The sequence below is a fragment of the Malurus melanocephalus genome, unplaced genomic scaffold (assembly GCF_030028575.1).
Source record: "Malurus melanocephalus ecotype Western Australia unplaced genomic scaffold, MMel_1.1 scaffold_70, whole genome shotgun sequence".
In the NCBI taxonomy this organism is placed as follows: Eukaryota; Metazoa; Chordata; class Aves; order Passeriformes; family Maluridae; genus Malurus; species Malurus melanocephalus.
Genome location: NW_026623302.1, coordinates 1128161 through 1147978, shown reverse-complemented (window position 1 = coordinate 1147978; position 19818 = coordinate 1128161). Strand labels below are relative to the sequence as shown.

Below are 19818 nucleotides of genomic sequence, written 5' to 3'. Positions count from 1 at the left end.
CTAAACCTAAATCAAAGGAAATTTCATGTGCTGAAGCCTTTTCTTCAGGCGATTAAGTGAGAGATTCAAACCACTGCATATATATCTGTAGTAGCATCTTAAATTGACAGAATACTTGTAAGGAATCCAAAATAATGAAAGAAATAACCTGGGATATTGTTCAAACTGTATATATGCATATATTCCCCTGCCTTCTCTTGGAAAATCATTGTCTTTGGTCTCCAATGCCATGTGCGCCTTCTGACTGGCTCTGCTCCTCACATACWCATTAATCAAAGAAGTAGCTATAGGTAAACACAACATAGCTAATAAAGACAGCTCATTCTTAAGGCTTCAGGCTTTTGGACTGGCTGCTGCCACACAATCATATAAACATATTTTAAGCCATGAGGCTTCTAAGCTAACTACAGGTTAATGAGAGAAAGATAAATGATACAAAACAAGAGAAATGTCCATTGCTGTTACATGAGACTTCCCATTTAAAAAAGCCCATGGACAGCATTGGTCCATAAAGGAAATCCAGTAATTCAACTTTGGATCAACTTTGGAACTGTGGTAAGAGCACAACTCATGCTAACACATGCAAAGTTGGTTCAAGCTCTGACATCAATGAACTAATCGTTTGTGGGTATGGCCCAGCACTGTGGCAAATACCCACAGCCATGATACTCAGGAGCCTCACCTTTTTCCATCAGGAAGAAAACAACCTTCCTAGAACCTCATTTGTTCTTTTCGGAAATGATCACCATTTTTAAAAGAAAATACTATAAACACATGTAAATCATCCCAATAGAAGTACAATACTAAACAGTAAAGCAAATAGTGGACAGAAGGAAAGATGGGCTTGTTGACATGGTCAACATAACAATTATTTCACAAAGTCAACTTCTTAGGAGTGCAAAGGTGTATTTTTCTAACTCCAAGAACATCTCAAGCACAAGTTTCTGCAGGTCTTCCAAATAATTTGTCACTAGCTTCATGAAAGTCTCTTCATTTTGCCTTTCTCTCCCTGCTTGAGACCCTGCAGTACTCAGCAGTCTTGCAGCCAAGACTACTGACTCCTGAAGGAGGTGACACATCCCTTCGACATGCTCTTTATATGCTRCATGGTGGGCAGCACATCTCCTTGGTTGCAGCCAGCACAGCAGCAACAAAAATTGTAACCTTCTTGAATGACAGCCCTTCCATGCAGGAGTAACACCAGCCACTGTCTTAGACAAGGTCTAACAACTACAGCTGTATGTGCTCACAGAGCTTRCTTCCTTCACTGTAGTCAGCAAATCCAAAGTATTGGATATTCAATACTGAAAACGTGTTGTGCATCTTTTGTTCCTACTCCAGACATGATGGAGGACTTGAGTATTTGGAAGTCATCGCCATTCTTTTACTAATTAGAAAAAAGGAAGATATAATATTTCATATAGCTTTGCCTTGCTCCATACATCACTATACAAATAAACCTTTCAGAAAGAGAAGCACCAACCTTATGTGAGTTAGGTCTGCTGTGAAACAGCTGATGGGACTGGTGCTGGTGTGAGTTGCTGATGTGAGTCCCGGTGTCTCGGATAATACTGACTGTCTGTGACTTCAGGGGTCTAGAGATGATCAGGTTCACTCTCTCYCCGCTAGCCTGTTGAACACATTAGGTCATCAAATGCCATAAAGTTTGACAGGATGTTGGTTATTAGAAAGGGAGGAAAACATAGGACCAAACRTGCAACAAGACAACACCAGAACTTTCAGTTTTCCCATTTCTTTTTARACTGCACAGCTCCTTATTTGCTTCTTTTTGCAACTGCCCCTTGAATGAAGGGAAAACTAACATTCCTTCACCTCTGATGTTACATCAGCTGAAAACCCTTTGTCAAAAGCACCATTCCTCAATTTGTGTTAGGAAGCCTCAAATATTAAAATTCACCCCATTCYATTTGCAGCCTCTGTGAACTTCAGCAACACATAGTAATAAATTGAAGAAATGCCTATGTGATAGCTCCAGGATCTGTAGATTTTGATCAAAAGCTCTGAACACCTCTGGTATTTCCAAAGATACTTCCAAGAAAGATGTTACACATGAGCATACTGTCATATTCTGAATTTTGGGGAATACTCGGAGACGCAGTTACCAGATGCCAAATRAAACATCAGCTTCTTTTATTGCTGCTAAGCCACACCTCCAAAGGTAAAAGTTTCCCAAAGCTGAATTCTGACCACTGTATACGAAAATTGGGAAATTGAAATTACAATTCCCAAGAAAGTTGTTATTTTAATTTCACTGCAAGGAAAACTCTTGAAACGATTCCTGAAACAAGAATTTACTACTCTTTTGTATCACAGTTCTCTGTGTGGCGCTGGGTTAAGCAAAGATGACTGCACTAGACTGCAGGAACGTACTACTGGTATATTCCAACTTTCCTAAAAACAGAGCAATTTTCTCCAACATCCCATCAGCAGGAAGTAGAAAAGTGCTGCATCTGTTTCCTTACAGACTGGGAGAAGGGCATGGAGTAAAGGTTTTCCTGTGGGGACACAGAAGGGTCATATGTCATGCTGCATCAAACTTTGCGTAATATTTGTGTCCAGAACATAGCCAGACATTGGAAATGGCCCTTTTTGGAACACTCTGAAAATGAGCAGTACCATTCAGACCTCATGGAAAACCCGTATTTAGCTTCCCAGCTGCTACCTGTTGACTCTAATATCTGACAAATTATGTTTTTGTTTTAACTCAATTCCATGTGCAGGCAAATCAATAAAAARCAAAGCCTACTTTCATAGAGCTTACTGAGAGATTAAAGTACAATACATACATAAATAGAATAATAATAATCCTCTATTTTTTCTTCTTCACTGCTAAGCAATAGGCTACAATAGGCTACTCTCCTTGCTCACATGAGCTGTCTTCTAATCTTCAGGCTGCATTCCAGGGAAGACTAATGCATTTTTCACTTCTGAGGAGGTGAAGTTCATCTGGTAGGTGCCAAAGCAGGTCCTGTTCTACACTATTATTTTCAGAACATAAATTACTGTAAATTACATGGACACAGTAATTTGGACACAGCTTTTAGGCCTCCCACAAGCTGTTCTGTCAGGGAGCAGACTCTAGCCTGGGCTTTGCCCAAGAAACAAAGCTGAGCTAAGGTCTCAGGTAGGGAATGTGTATTACCTGTATAACCTGAGCAGCAAGCTCTGGCGTGCCRTGCTTCAAGTCGTGTCCATTAATTGCCAGCACGCGGTCGTTACTGCAGAGCCTGCCRTCCTGAGCGGCCAAGCCCCCTTCTAAAAGGTCGAGGATAAAAACTCCCGGCTCATCTGTCCTGCGCACGAGCTTGATGCCGAGCTGCTCGCTGGAGTCGCGCTTGTGCAGGGTCACCTGGAAGCTGTCCTCCCGACTGGAGCCCGGCGCATCCGCGTGGTTGTGCGTGCGGCCGCCRAACCGCCGCTCCCGCAGCACCGTCAGGTGCAGCACCGAGCACGGCTGCGACAGCACGGCTCGGGCGTGGTTATGAGAGACGTTGCTTATGTCAAAACTATTGACCTGCAAAATCAGCACAATGACATTTTCCACTGTTTAGTTGTTCCTGGTTGTGGAAGTAAGTCCAAAGTAAATTCACTCACTGCAAAACTAGCCTTGGAGCAACCTACATGTCCAACCCTACTGGGCTTCTTGTCTTGTCCTTCCATACTCTACTGCAAACTCACACTGGCTGCTCARTCTACAAACTTATTTTTGGTTGGAAAGGCTGGAAAAGATCCTCAGCAYCATCAAGTCCAAGTGTTAATCCAGCATTGCCAACTCCATCACTAAAACCATGTCTCCAAGTCCCACATCTGCATGTCYTTTAAATCCCTCCAATGATGGTGACTTGACCACTTCCCTGGCCAGCCTGTTCCAGTGCTTAACACCACTTTTGTGAAGAACTTTTTCCTAATATGCAATCTAATCTTCCCCTAGCACTACTTTACGCTTTTTCCCACAAAGGTGACAACATGCCCCCAAAAGTGAACATCCTCTGCCATTACAGGCCAAGGTTTTTGTCCTCTTGGTCTCCTATACTTGTTTTCCTTAGATCTTTATGTTGTTTGTTCTCCAGGGTAAGAGCATGGCAGGTGCTTTCAGTGTCAAGCCCAGCATCACTTAAAATTGCAAAATAATAGCTATAAAAAGAATTCATCCAAACCTCTGAAGCAAGCTTGTGTCTTACAACATGCAGTACTTTCATTGTGTGAAAAAAACATCAAGAAAACCCTGAAATCCAGAATAAGACACTTCTTGCACTGTAAAAGTAATTGACAGTGCAATGACATTTGGCAGAAAAGAGGAGCATGACAAAAATTCAGCACAAAAGCTGTGTTTGCTTTGTTCTGTAAGAAAGGGTTCAGAGTTAACACTAGCATTTCATCCTTAGCATGTGTTACTGAGCCCTAGTGAAGGAACTCTTGCCCATGATTTCAGCAGACAGAAACTAACACCAAATGGTCTATACTGATGTGCCTTACCTGAGCCTTTTAATACTCCCTGTTGCAACCTAAGTAAGTAAAAACAAATGTGCAGCTTCCCACCATCTAATAGCAATATTAAAACTTTAAAAATGTAGGAAAAAAATTATGTATAACAGCTGCCACATCTATATCACACATCTGAGCTGAGGGGCTCCCAGAAGCCTGTGCCAAACCATTTGGCTGTGGTGGTTTCCAAATGGTGAAGAGGGACTGCACCCTCCCTGAGCCACCTCCAGCCCAAAACCCAGCACAAAGCCACCCCTGCTGGCAGCACCATGAGCTCAGAAACAGAATCATGGTTGTGTCCTGCTCTGCTACTGCCCTGCGACAGGCTGTAACCCTGGGCACAGGGAAAAGAGCATAGTTAGGAGAAATAACACAGAGCTGCCTCCCGCAAAAACCACTAGAGCTCATCCACCAGAGCCTTTAAATTAAGTCCATTTTTATTTTTAACTGTAGCTAGCTAAAGTAAATACCTAAAATATGGGGGCACTCAAAGGGCACTGAAGAATATATGAAATAAAATGTAATTCTTTTTATAAGGCAGTTTAAAATTTCAGAACGAAACAGCCTTAGCACTTCTTGGGGAAAGAGATTCTCATCAGGACATGCTTCACATGAATTACAGTCGCAGTCCAGCACAAAAACCAGACCATTTGTAAAGCACTTTGAAAATGTTAGGCACCTATCTATACCTTGCAGACAACATAAGCTTTTATGTAGCTGTTACTAAAGGCTGTTCTCAGAGCTCTTAAAAGGGTAATACTTCTTGTTTGACTGGGCAAGAAAATGCTGAGTTTCATCTCACAGTCCTTTCTGGCTCTTTCCTTTAGACTTTTACTGCTCATAAAAGCCCTTGAAGACATTTTCAGAAATATTCAACCAAAGTGTGCATGCTGAGCTGCACATAACTGCACCTATTTACAGATGGCGGAGACTGAACCTGATCAGCACCTGCACGGCAAATTCAAAGAAATAAAGATATTCTATCTCCCCCAAAAATTTACCCTCTGTGTCTCTCCCTTGGTATGAGAGGAGGACACTCAAGGACACCCATTTAGCATCTGACAGCCCTACTACCAAGATGCTGATAGGGAAAACTCACTGCAGCTTGTAAATTCCTATTTACAGTCAATTCACTGACATTTACGGCTTTGGAAACTGTAACCGACACCTGCCCAAACAGCAGGAATTTCCAAAGCTTCACTAGAACTCAAGCTCCCTATTCTGTCAAACAAGTAGAGCTCTTAGTATAAAAATAAATGAGGTAGCATTCAATCAGTGTCTGCAATTACTTGTTGAAAAGACAACATCTTGGAAACCTCTTGGGTTGTTTTCTTAGCCAGCCATGCTTACGCTCCAAGAGAGGAAAAAGTCACATTTCTCAAAAGGAGCTTTATTTCCTGAAGTGCAAACTAATTTCATTCCAAGGGTAGCTACTGTATTTAAGCTACTTCTATCAGCTTGATTTCAAAACAGTGAAATTGAAGAAGGCTTATAACTACATTTGGACTGATCTTAGGCTGCCAGATCAAAGGCAAACAGTTTTACTGAAGTAGTTTTGGTTTGACAATCATATATTTGTTTCAGGTTGAATGATTAAAAATAGAAAAAAGCTGGATGACTGTTCTGTTTATGTAGCACTCAGTTGCTGCCATTCTTAAGTGTCCTATAAACAACTCCTTCCCCTAATACAAAAATTAAAACTTCAAAATTAATAGAATTTGATATTTTTCTACTGCCTGTGGCTAATTACTTAAAACCATAACAAAAATACTCACTTGATCAAAATCAACTTACATTTTATTTTTTTTTTCTTTAAATACTTGGAGCACCTTGCTTTGAATCATTCCATTGAAGGCTATCTCTGAATCTTTTATACWTACTGAAAGATGCCGGTCAACTGCCTCAGCTTTTGGAAGGCAACAGTGAAGCCAGATTAAAATAACAGTTTAGATGAAGCCAGCCTTACAATCCACAAATTACTCTTTACATAGGACAAGTTACGCCAACTTGAGAGCCAGAAATAACCTTGGGTTCCTTCGGAATGCATGCATAAAGTTGAAATAAGGATCATGTCCCACAGCATTTAAAAACAGGAAAAAAAAAACTTGTACTTTAAATGTTGACAACAGATGCTAGGGACGAAAGATAATTCCAGGGACTGRTCCGACAAACAACATAAAGCATGATAGCCAAAAGTGCTAGCACAACAGGTTCTGCTCTGAATATTAATTTGCTTTCCAACTGACAATTGCRAAGCTAACACTGACAAAACACAGTCTGACAAGGAAAATCTTCCATCTCATTTTAACAACAATTCTGCAAGGAGTGAATAAAAAGCAATCAGACAGAATATGTAATTAGGTTTCATACTTGAAGTATTTGGTCTCCAGCAAGAAGTCTTCCATCTCTGGCAATGATCCCATCTCGATAAACTTCTTGAATGACAATGTTGATCAAAGGCGTTTCATTGCCACCCACTATGCTAATTCCTAATTCAATATAAGGATTGGACCGATGAATTTCAATAGTAGTGATCTCTCCTTCAGGCAAGGTAGGTGGCTGTTGATTTGCTGCCAATTATTTTTAAAAGGGAAGACAATTAATAACCTTTCTACCTCATTCACTTTCAATAAAACCAATCACCAAAAGATAATGTAGACATGTCACAAAGCAGCAGTTTAACAAAAAAACTAAACAAGTGCAAATGGATTAGTTCCACTACTTGTTGAAATCCCTAGCTTGTTTGAAACAGCTAATGACTTAGTAGCATGCTTGCTTCCTGAAATGGGGGCATTTGGATTGGAAAAGAATATTCTGAACCATTTGGATCCCATCCTTTATAATAAATTTCATACTTCATTGGATCACCTGGGGATTTGCCTTTGGTGATGATGGTAAAAATGCATTTTAGGGGTTACCCCATGATAACCTCTTTGTCAGCTGGTCTTCCAACTGCATTAGGAGCTGATATTGAGTTACAAGTCAAGGGGAGGGGCCCATTTCTGAAGCAAACATGGAGACAACTGAAGAGGATAAAGAAGAATGCTAAAGGATGGCAAATACAGAGGGGAAGAAAAGGAAAAGGACCACGTTCCTTTCCAGTAAGGCTCAGCACTTCCCCTCTAAAATCCCAGATGTTAAAGATGTTATTGCTCATTCAGTGCAGATAGAAGCAGGAGTAACTCTGCTGCCTTTTTGCTCGAGCAGGAGAGCACTCCGTGTGTGGGAAGGCTGCTGATCCAGTTGGGAGGAAAGGGKAAATAGGGAAAAACAAATCTTATCTTAGAAAACAACTTATGCAATTTTACAGAACTTACACTCCTTCCATCTCACTTGTGAGGCCAGTCCCACTCGTAGATTAACTTGAACTACTGCACCGTGACATAATAAATGATGATACAGCACCACAGCAGCTGGAACATACTTTGAGATATTTCTTTCCTTCCTGTGACTTTATCTGAGTTGCAAACTTGCACATAACTGAAACCCCCTAATATTTCCCCAGAAATTGCAAAAGAAAAGAGCTGAAGATGAAGATGCACATTCACAGTTGGTAAGAGACAAGCTCTGACACCACAAATGTTTCCACATCTGATAAAAGACACTTGAGAAGATAAGTGATGACATACTGTCTGCTACTGTATTCTCCTCAAAAGGCGGATTGTCGATGCCAGGCTCCTCTGTCCAGGCGGGAAGGGCAGGTGAGGTAAAGCTCTGCTCAGCTGGCACCATTCCCTGATCTGTGTCCGGAGATAAACTGCTGGGCTGCTCCGACCCGCCGAGACCACTCTCGCCCTCTGCTTCTGCTTGCAGCTTGCTTGTTTTCCTTCTCTCCAGAGCAACCCTCCGATGAGAAGCYCCAGGACATCTGTGAAGACATTTATATCATGCTTCAAGCCTGCAGCCCTGTTTGTAGCACAAAATGCCCAAGTACTTAATTGAATTAAATTAGTCTTCTTSAAAGGCACAGCTTTAAACACAGCATAATGTTAAATACACAGAATTTTAAGGCCAAGATACGTTTTAGTGGACAAAATCCCAAGGTAATACTGCTTTCTTCACAAAACTTCTACTAGGTATTTTTTTGGCCACGAACTCAATGTGCTGTAACACCTTCTGAMTGTGGACTTACTCTATTATCATGAAATGGTTTGGGTTGCAAAGGGCCTTAAAGATCATCCAGTTCCAAGCCCTCTGCCATGGACAGGACACCTTCCACTAGAAGGTGGATTCTGTACATTTCAGTTTCTGGAAGATAACCTTGCTGAAAATATCAAACAGGATGGTCAAAACAAAGTCATGTAAGAGAAGCCCTGTTCAAGGACCCAACTGGAGACCCACTGAAGCCACGTCCTTTCACCTTAGTAAGCCAAAAGAAGTAAGTACCATATTTTCCTGGGCTCACTCAAGGGAGGAAAAAAATGAAATTTTTACCTATATTGCAATCTAAGTGCTAAAATACTGAGAGAAAATTACGCTTGTCTAGGAGTTTGTATGAGAGCTTTAGCAAAAGTAACAGCTTTGTTCATCATCTTCTCTTGGGCCAGAAGGTGCTTTCACTATAAACTCAGTTTTGTGAGTTTCCGTGATTTTTAGTTCAGGGTTGTTGTTTTTTTTTTTTTTTTTTTTTTTTTTTTTTTTTTTTTTTTTTTTTTTTTTTTTTTTTATTATGTTTAAAAGCCTACAATAATTTATTGCAGAAAAGGGCTGCAATGTTGCAAATTCATGGAAAGCCTTCATTTCTCGAATCTTCTTGCACATGTAGGTAATTAGATGTGGACATCAATCTTACATCTGCCTCTGTGACAGTTTTGCCAGTGTCAGATAAATCACTTCTTACAGTATTTGATGTCCTTAAAGTTCCTGCTTCTGAAGCTGCTGACCACCTAAAAATGCTCATACTGCAGCAGTGTCAGAAAAAAAGGAACCACATTGTTGAAAGGACGCGGTGTTTGGGAACTTGGCAGATTGTTGTAACAAAAGAAGAAATTATTTCCTTTTGTAAAAGAATAAATGTGTTAACAGAGTAAAAGGCAGCAGAAGCCTAATGGCATCCTAACTTGTAAAACCAGACTGTTTTGAGAATCACAATTCTGTTCTGACATTCTGTAAAGGGAATTTGGTAATTACATGGTTAGGCTGTTTCAGCAGGGATTTTGAAGATAACCTTCTAACAAAGTTTTCACATCCAAATAATGTTGATAAAGATTTTGTGACCTCCAGCCATGTTATACATACATAATATTATAAATATATATATGAAAATCATGTTATCTATATGTTGGGGTTTTTTTAATGATATGCATAGAATGATAGATTGGCTGTGCTTGGACCTTAAAGACCATCCAGTTTAAAYACCCCCTGCCACAGGCAGGGACACCTTCCACTAGACCAGGTTGCTCAGGGCCCCAYCCTGGCTGGCTTTAAACACTTGCAGGGATGGGGCACCCACAGCTTTTCTGAGAAACCTCTTCCAGTGCCTCACTACCCTCACAGTAAAGATTTCTTCCTATTATTTAACTTAAATCTACTCTTTTTAAGTTTAACACTATTCTCCCTCCAACGATCACTACAAACTCTTGCAAAAAATCCATCTCTAGCTTTCTTATATCTCTTTTAGGTACTGAAAAGTGCTGTAAGGCCTCCTCAGGGCTTTGTCTTCTCTATGTTTAGAAGAATAGAATACAGTAACGCAAGCATGCTCTGAAACATGTATAAAAATATGTATTAGAGACAGTTCATATGATGACATGATAAATTTCAGGAATAAATCCCTGGGGCTTTTCCCAAAGCAACTGCGGGTCATTTTCTTCTTCTAAGTTAAGAAAGCACAAGCACGAAAGATGAAAATTATTTTAAAAGTTTAGCTTTGTGAAAACATTTCTCTTATTTTAATGATGGAACACAACACTTTTTCTTGGCTTTGCCCAGACAGTATTTACTACATACAGCCATTGGTATAGTGCGACTGATCAGCAAAGATACTTGTCTGGTGGTCAGAGACACACTATTGCAAGTGAAAATCAGCAGGAAAATTCTATCATTGACTATTTCACAATGCAAACCTCAAAACAAGAGTCCCAAAAGACAAAAAAAAGGAAAGATGTCATCACTTTCCTCCGTATTTCTAAAATACTCTTTGATGCATCAGCCTCATGCCCCCTCACATCTTAGTGCTGGCAATAGAGGGGAAAAAAAAAGAACAATCTCCAACATCACTCACTTCTGCAGCAATACAGCAAGGGGTAAATGCTCATGCAGAGAAAACCTTTTGTCTGCTAGGAGCTCTGACGGACATGTTCTCCCTCACTGATTCACAAGAATTCAGGACAACACCACCCCAAGCTGTGTGTCCTTGCTGTCACTGAACTGCTCTGCTATAGAAGTGGTGCCTTTCCAGCAAAGAGGTAAATAAGCTGTTCAAAATCACCACTGTGCGAGAACCACGCTTCAATCCCACGAAGCCTGGACAGCAGAGTCCAGCATTACCGGATTACTTCCGTGAACCAGACACTTCCTTAGATACCTCCTACCAAACCACTGTGCTGTTGTTGACTCTGACTCAGCCATCTCACAAAGCCTAAGAAGCCCAAAGGACTTGGTGGCAAAGCACGTTTTAGAGTTTTAGGTTTTTTTCAGCTGTGTCAAACCAGGACAGCATGAAACTCCTCCATGGAAGTGTCCTATTTCTGTCAAAGCCTCCTAAATCCCAGCCAGGTCTTCCTCCACCTCCCTTCACAGAGCACATTCTCCCATCATTACCTGGCCCCTGATGAAAGTCATCACACAAAATATAAATAGATTTGAGRTTTATTTTGGCCAATGATGTTTAATTATCATTTCAAAGGCTAGCATCAAGAAATGTAAACAGCCTCCTGAGCACATCTACTCAGCTCAGTGAAATCCCTTTTGTGCAGGACTGTGTGAAGCAAAACAGGGGAAAACCCCATGGATTCTTCCCCAAATTAACCTGTAATTGTAACAAACTCTGAATTTCAGTCCAGTACAGTGCAACTGCATTGCCAAGAAAGTTGTTGTCTAGGTGAGACATTAATTCATGGGAKGCCAGTTCCTAGGTCTTTAAAGATAGCATGCCACCTTACCAAGAAGCTAAGCCCCATACTGATATTCAAGCACATCTGTACGGAGATCTTTCCACTTGCAACATAAAAATATTTTTATTGGCAGTAAGAATGTATTATTCACAAACAGCAAAACCATACTGCAGTTGTAACAGTTAACAAGCACCAATAAATCTCCAGACGTGCACACTTTCACTAACACCAAATATCTGGGATAAAGAACATTTTGGACTAAATCTTGTAACAAGTTATGTACACAGATGGGCATCTCGTGATCAAAACAAGCTTTGAAGACTGGATTCCTTTACTCACAAAAACACTCTCATAAAACAAATTGCATAAATAAGGACTGAATTCAAACTTAGAGAAACAGGATTTCACACCTACCTACAAAGCCAGAGTATCTTGTCTAGGAGCAAGAACAAAGGCAGGACTGTTTTTGGAATGCTTAGAAATTCTTTAATTTCTTTCATAAATCAAGATCCTCAAGGTTCTATGATAGCAAAACTACCCAGCTAAAGCAATTGAGTGATGTTACATAATGGGAGAATTGAAGGACAGTTATTCTAGAGATGTAAAGTTAGCTTCTGCTTATATTCAACTTCTTCCTCTACCCTCTTCATCACCAGCTTCTGCTCAGGTCTGGATGGTGACAAAGTATAGCTTTTACCTTCAATTTCTCTTAATTCATATCAGAGAAGAAAAATGGGTACTTTTGTATTTTCTTCTCTTTTCAGAGAAGAAAAATGGGTATTTTTGTTTGGTGTTTTCTTTGTTGACATTTTTTTACAGCCAAGTCTGCTGGATCTCTCATTTAAAAGCTGACTTCTTGGAACACTAGCAGCAATCCCTCTTCACTGATAAAAAGAGCTTTCATGCAAAATTAAGATGTAGTTTACAGGGTATTTATGTGGAATAACAGTAGAAGCTTGAAAAACACATTTGCTCACTGACTACTGAAAAGAAAGAATTCATTGCAGCCTACGCCATTGGTTTCTGCTCAGTCTAGTGGTTTGATAAAAGCAAACACACTAAATAACCTCAAACCAGTTGCACTAAATCATTTTCCAAGCAAGAACTGCATATTTAAGCAAAGACTGCAAAGAAGCAACCCAAGTGCCTTTGCTATTGTTCATAAAACTTTGCCAGCAAAGTGGCCTTAAGTAATAATTCTGGTAAGATTTACAGCTCCAATTCAAAGTAAAACCTGGTGCTGCTTTGGAAAGTTAAGTGTTTGGGTCTTGGTTTGTCTTTTAACAGAAAAAAAAAAAAAAGAAGGGAAAAAAAGAAGAAAGTGAGGAAACTGAGGCACCAAGCGTTATCTAGGCTTGGGAATCAGAGGACTAAGGAAAAATTTAAAGTGTGGTTTTGTTGCATACTTCTCTCTCCCACCCAACAATGTTAAATGCTTACAAGGAGTCAAGCAGCTTCAGAGCAAAAAACCACAGAGACATTATTTACCTTTCCAGCAATGGATAGAGTCAACAGGGCATAGAAAAACTATCAGTCTGTTGCCTATCCACTTATTCAAAAGAGGGTTAAATCCCATAGATCCTCCTCACTTCTGGTGCTCCAAACTGCCAGGCAGGGACAGTGCTTGCAGGTAACATGGGAGTGCGTGGGAAGAACAGGGCTCACCAGCACTGTCATAAACACCAAAACAGTGACACATAATGAATAGCTCAACTGTTACTTCAATTGCAAAAAATGTAATCCTACATAAACTTCAAACTTAACTTGACATAAAATTATCTGCAGTGTTGCCCAGTTGGAAAAACATCTCCATCCAAAATGATAACTTAAGCTACCACATAAAGGAGGTGAAAGCTAAAGCCCAACTCAAAAGCAATAAACACAATACTTAACCCCCTCATTATAAAACTGAACAAATTTCACAACATGTTTTTGTACAATGGACTTTTTTCACTTCTGGATAACATGTCAGAATTAACTAAATTAAARTAATTCACAGAAAGTCTCAGTAACTTTTTGTCAGATTTTCATCTCAGAAATTTACCTTTGATATTTAGAGATCACAGAATCACAGCATTAACAAGGCTGGAAAAAAACTTTGAGACCATCAAGTCTAACCCATGACTGGACACCATCATGCCAACTGGACTATGGCACTGAGTGCCACATCCAGTCTTTCCTTAAACACCTCCAGGGAACAGAACTGCCACTTACTTTACTAAACATTAACAAATTTTCTATACCAAAGTGACTGTGAAAACAGTACAACATTATTCATAAGATTCTTTCCTTTCAAATATATTACATRTATTGTGCCTAACTTTAAAAACCAAGTTTGCAAATGAATGTAATGAAACTAAAGTTTCAGAAATCAAGAGTATTTTTGTGCAATGAGGTATCATGGAGTGCAATTAGCGACTGTGAAATAATCARGTTTGTGTTGGTGCCTCTCATCTCCTTGCGAGAGCATCTTGCAGAAACCTCACACTCTGAGGCACCTGGTGGATACAATGACATTTCCATCCAGCTTTTATGTTCAAATGGAGCTGATTAAAAAATGCTGGAAAACCCCAGTGTGAAGGTTTTTAGAAGTGAAAATAAACCAACCATATTGCTTTTCTTAGAAATATAAACCAGCTCATGTAAAGGCTTGTTGAGACTGGTTTATATTAATCAATGCTGACAATTACAATACTGAATTTTGTATTTCTTTCCTAAATACAATGATCAGTAGCAGAATTTTACTAGATTCACTAATCCATAWAGAATTAAATTCAAACTACACAGTTGCTGTCATCATTTATGTCAGCTATGATAATTTATAGGTGTTCAGATGTTTGCAAATAAACCTAATTGAAAACTGTAAATCACCATATACTCAAGATATGTATCAGCCAAGATAACCAAGACAACAGAAGGAATTGAAAATGAGCAGCCTTCTGCAACTGAAAGCTTTTTTCCAGCCGACAAACAGGAAAAGCTTGTGACTCAGCTCACTTGGATTCCATAATAACCTTGTGCATTAAGTAAATGGATATTTCATGTATACTTRAAGAGGGCATACATAATGTTCTATGTACTAATAAATTATGTGACCCTGTTGTAAACAGCCCTAATATCATTCAAAAAGATGTCAACTAAAGRAAAAGCACTGAAGAGGTGAGGGATATGACAGTGGGGAACCAGAAGATGAATCAAACATTTAGCAGTGGTCTTGCTAGCATTTTGACCTTTACTAAAATAAAATAATTTTAATATCAGGATTTTAAATTATAAAGTGGTCAGGCCTCCTCACCACCCCCAAGTCATCACATACCTTGCCACGAGGTAACAAGCAAATGCTTAAGTGAACATGGAAACCATAGGGAGGATTAAAAAAAAAAAAAGACAACTAGAGAGGAAGGCTCCTCATTAGTCCTTGTATCTCCCTGACATGTACACCACACTACAACAACTGGAAATACCCAGGCAGGTCCAGGCTCCCCACAGTCCATAGGGCTACTGTATGTTCTGCATGCCCAGGGTCCTCCCAAGCCCTGAAACCCCAGAAGCCTTCAGGATGTGTGGAAGAAGGAAGAGGGCACACTGGAAATACGAATGCGAACAGAGGGTTTCCAAGGCAGCTGGTATCTGTCCTGTTCCCCTTAGCTGCAGAGCAGCTGCCTGCATGCACACCCACACCACGCAAACGCTCTCCATCTCCTTTGCAACATCACTCTTCACCAGAAGACGGTCTCCAAGAGTCTCCAAATGGACAAAGACCAGGACTTGGAAAGAATTCTATGGAGTAGGTCCATGCACCTCACAAGTGAACCTTTCTGTCCGGGTGGTCACCAGTGTCACTGGGCTGGACTGAAGKCAGGCAGAGAAGGCTCGGCAGTCCTAAGAGGCACCCTGTCTACCTGCCTACTCCAAAGCAGAATCAATTCTGATCTAACTATTCCTGATGAAATTTGTTTAATATGTTCATAAACACTTCTAAAAATGGGGAATGGACAACTACCACCCTAAGCAATCAATGCCAGTGCCTGACCATTGTAAAGCTTTTCTCCCTAAAATCTGAACTTAATCTTCTTTGTTCCTACTGCACTATTTCTCTCCTCTTTGCAAACAGAGTTTGCACATCTCTAATTTTGTCCCTCCCTCAGCCTTTTTTCCCTACTGTAATGAACCTTCACTGTATTTTTTTTTGATAAATCATTTTCATCAGACTACTAATGATCCATGTCATTTTCCCAATGGCTATCACTAAGCAGTCTTCAGTATTTTCTAGTGGGATGTACAAAAAAAGGATACTCCAGTGCACTGCCTGTGCTTGGTTACAGACTAACCATTTCCTAGAGTCCTCTGCTGAGAATTTAAAAGCCACTACCACCTTTCTCCCATCTCCTGCCCCCAATTTCTACTGCTACACAAACTGGCCACAAACAAGCATGGAGGGAACAGGCAAAGCAAAYACCTGCAGCACTCACCTGTTTTTAAGATGTGCTGCCAGGTCACATCGCTGCATCACTTCCTGACATACAGAAGAAAAGGGGCACRAAACAAAGAGCTTGTCTAACAGTTTATGAACAAGGATGCTGGATTTTTTGCAGAGTTTAAAATGGAGTCTTTTTCGATCCAGTGGGCAGAAATCCTTCTCCTGCAGAAAGTTCCTTAGGCACTTGTAGCAGAAAGTGTGTCCACAGGGAGTGTCCAATGGCTGCAACAAGGGCTGAAGGCAAATGTGGCAGACCAGGTCATCATCCACTTCGTTCTGATAGTTGTATAGATGGTTCTCCCTTGTCCAGTGCTGCTGGCCACACTCAAAGCACAGAGGGTTCAAGGAGGCATTCTGCTCCACTGCAGCCATGTCATCACCTGTAGTCCCCATTTTACAGCTAAGAAGGCTGACAGATCCTTCCCCTCTTCCTTCTCATAGGATGGGTATGTTCATGTAAAGCTTACAGCAGAACTACTTCTTCCAGGGTGTCTTATGTATGCTCTTCAGTCAAGAGTCATTCTCTGCAACAAATAAAGGAATAGAAATAACTCATTTTGCATAAAATATGATAGTCCTTTTCAAAACATTTGACTTCTGGGTTTACACAACAGATAGGTAGATTAGGGGAGTATTCCTGTTTTCTGTAAATTTGTTATAGAACAACAAAAAAATCTACAAATACGAATAGTTTCACAACACGAACACTTAATGGTTTTATAAGAGCTGGTGCACAGCACAGTTTTCACCTGTAAGATGACCATTTTGTGACAGCAAGGACACTCCATTATGCATTGCCACACTAGAAGCATGCAATTAGCATCTGGCACAAAAATACCCTATTGTAGAATGATGATTATATATGATCAAATAATTGCRTTCATTAATATGAGATGACCATTTTAATCTGTTCCTGTTCTGTTTTTAGGTTTTTGACTAKAATATTAGATTATTAGTAAAGTTCTAAATACACTGCATTAAAAAGAACAGCAAATGACTTACCCTGGTTCCCTCTATTAGTAATATTGCACATATGTCATCATTTACTTATAGGTTTTCTCTGTGAGTCGCTAYACAACAAGAGGGACAGATTCTATCCAGAATGCCCCATACGATTTAGTACATAGACCAGTAATAAAAATATGAAATGAACAAATCATATGAAGCTATTGGTTTCAAAGAACTTACTTGTTTTGCTTTTTACCTAACAAAGTTACGGCACACTCAATGTGGCAAGAAAAGACTGCAGGTCTGTCACCATGGGATTTATTTTCTAAACTTTTTATATTACTAAATTTTGCCCCTCTTAAAATAGCTGCTTGGGCAGGAAGTTGTGCAGCCATCAGTCTGCAATTTCAAACACTAAATCCTTATCCCTCCCAATCTCATTTACCCTTCCCTCCCTTACAGAATCACACTGCTTGACACTCAGATAATGATGCCTTAGGAAATAAAATGAATTTTCTCACAGTCTTAAGACACCTCTGTATTTGTTAGTTTTGGTAAATGTGGGGAGACTAAAAAAATCAAATTGAAGCAATGCTTACTTTGTGCCTAAATATTGCAATTCAGCAAGCAACACTCACAACAGAAACTTACTGTTTTCTAGCAGAGTAGTGGCAAGCATACGGAAAAATAAAAACTAGTAGTCTAGGTACCAGCCCATCATCTTTATTTCTGGCTGCTGAAATGCAGTACTACACATATATTCTAAAATTCATAGGTAAAACATACGTTTCACCACGTCTTACTTTTTAAGAGATTCCCTATTTTGATTTTTGCCCCCTAACCTCACACAGCCAAGCACAAGACTTAGAGCACATTTTACAAGGATTATTATATCCTTTGACGCAAAAAGGATTAAATAGTAATTTGTAATCCAGGCTTCTATTCTGCCGTGGAAATTGATGCTCATCATTGCCCTGTCTCATAGTAGATAATGTGCACCTTCTGGAAAGGATTTCACAAAGGAAGAGCATAGCAGTTCTTTGTTGCTAGAGACTGAGAACGCAAAATGAGACCCCAAAAGAGATTAGTCAAAAAAACAGTCTTTAACATATTATGTAAGAGCTCAAAGATTGGAGAGCAGATAAGGAGAGCAGCGCACGGGGCCCTCGTGCTCAAACCACAGCTCTCTCGCTCTCTATTCATACTGCTGGATTAATGCAGAAGGGATGAGACCCATCTAATGGCTGATCTTTATGTAATACAAAATAAACCAGATAAATGTTCTAGAAAAACACAGCACTGATTTGTGACTTTACCACATTATTTTGTCACTCAAGGCACCAGGGGAGGAATATACAGCATGAGTTGTATCGCACTTGGGGATATCTGCAACACCAACAGGCCCTGCAGAGCAAAGTAACACAGAACAGGCAGCAAAAACCACTACATGAGTGTGCTGCCCAAAGTCTAGACCCATTCCTACTACTATGACCAGGATTCTTCCTCCTTCTCCAAGCAACTAACAACCCAAGAAAGGACCAAATCCTGATACACTGAATCATAAAACATTATGAGCTGGAAGGGACCCATCAGGATCATCAAGTCCAACTACTGGCCCTGCACAGGACATCTCAAGGATCACACCATGCACCTGAGAGCATTGTTCAAGCACTTCTCAAACTCTGTCAGGCTGGTGCTGTGACCACTTCCCTGGGGATCCCATTCTAGTGGCTCAACCACCCTTTGGATGAGAAACCTTTTCCTGATATCCAACCTAAAGCTCTCCTCCCTCAGCTTCATGCTATTCCCTTGAGTCCTGTCACTGGTCATGAGGAGTGTAGATATTGATACTTGCTCCTCTGCTTTCCCCTGTGAGGATGTCCAACCCATCAGTGTGGCTGCGGAAAAACTCAAACATCATTCTGTGCACTGCTCTAATGGAGATCCAATTAGGAACCCTGACAGTGAGCATCCCAGTTTCACCTCCTTGAAGGCTTCTAGCATTTCTATCCTTTGCAATCCACGTAACTCACACGGCAGTCTGTGACAGAGCATGAGGCAGTGTCATATAGTAAATACAAACTTTGACCTCTATGACTGGCTATGGTCACAGATACCTGCACCTCTCTTTTAGGAGGCTGTAGTTAAATCCTTTTGTGTGTTAAAAACAAGTTCCTATAAATTTTGAACAAAAGGCAAAACCAGAGAAGTTGTTGAGCAATCAGGCATTCAATGCCATGTAAAAATTACAATGACAAGCCTTTTCTCTTAGGAAGGGTATACCCACAGACAGGMTCTATTTACTGAAATCACAAGAATTTGACACAGGCAGTCACTCTGTTKCCCCCCACTACAGGAGGTGAGCAGACATACCTGCTCCTATGGCTGACCCATCCCAGTGTGTGAATGCTGCTGGTGCAGGGACAGATGCCCTGGGCTGTGCTYTGCTGCAGAGCTGTCACCCCAGGCCAGAGACAGATTGCTCCTAGAGACAGCTGACATTGCCTCGGTGCTGCCAGTGCCCTGGTAGCTTAAACCATCAATAAATGCCACATAAACTAAGCCCACCACCTCTTGTGCAGCTGACGTAACCGCCCTTCCACCACCTCTCTGCCAGCAGAGCTGTGGAAGAAAGAGAGGGTGGATTACAACATGAAGATTCAATGGAAGAAAAACATCCCAGTGCCATCACCCAAAAAACTCCAAACCAACAACAACAACAAATATACATAAATGAACAAACCACCACTCCCCCCCCTCAAAAAAAAAATCTAAAATCAAGATTTCTTTACTTTCTTTACTTTGACACTGCTCTGCTGTGCTACAGGC

General features: G+C 40.4%; 1 protein-coding gene across 5 annotated transcripts in view; it reads right to left on the bottom strand.

Moving 5' to 3' along the window:
- The window catches only part of LNX2 (ligand of numb-protein X 2), a 58555-nt gene that overhangs the window by 9994 nt on the left and 28743 nt on the right, over positions 1-19818 (bottom strand). For 3 of the 5 annotated variants that reach the window (XM_057366685.1, XM_057366688.1, XM_057366689.1), the window contains exons 2-6: positions 16034-16565; positions 8136-8374; positions 6877-7076; positions 3164-3535; positions 1484-1630 (exon numbers count right to left, since the gene is read on the bottom strand). In XM_057366685.1, coding sequence (XP_057222668.1) covers positions 1484-1630; positions 3164-3535; positions 6877-7076; positions 8136-8374; positions 16034-16434 — 1359 coding nt within the window. In that variant the 5' untranslated portion in view covers positions 16435-16565. Of the gene's footprint in view, positions 1-1483; positions 1631-3163; positions 3536-6876; positions 7077-8135; positions 8375-16033; positions 16566-19362; positions 19612-19818 lie in introns of all 5 variants that reach the window. The other 2 variants (XM_057366686.1, XM_057366687.1) reach the window with 1 other exon arrangement.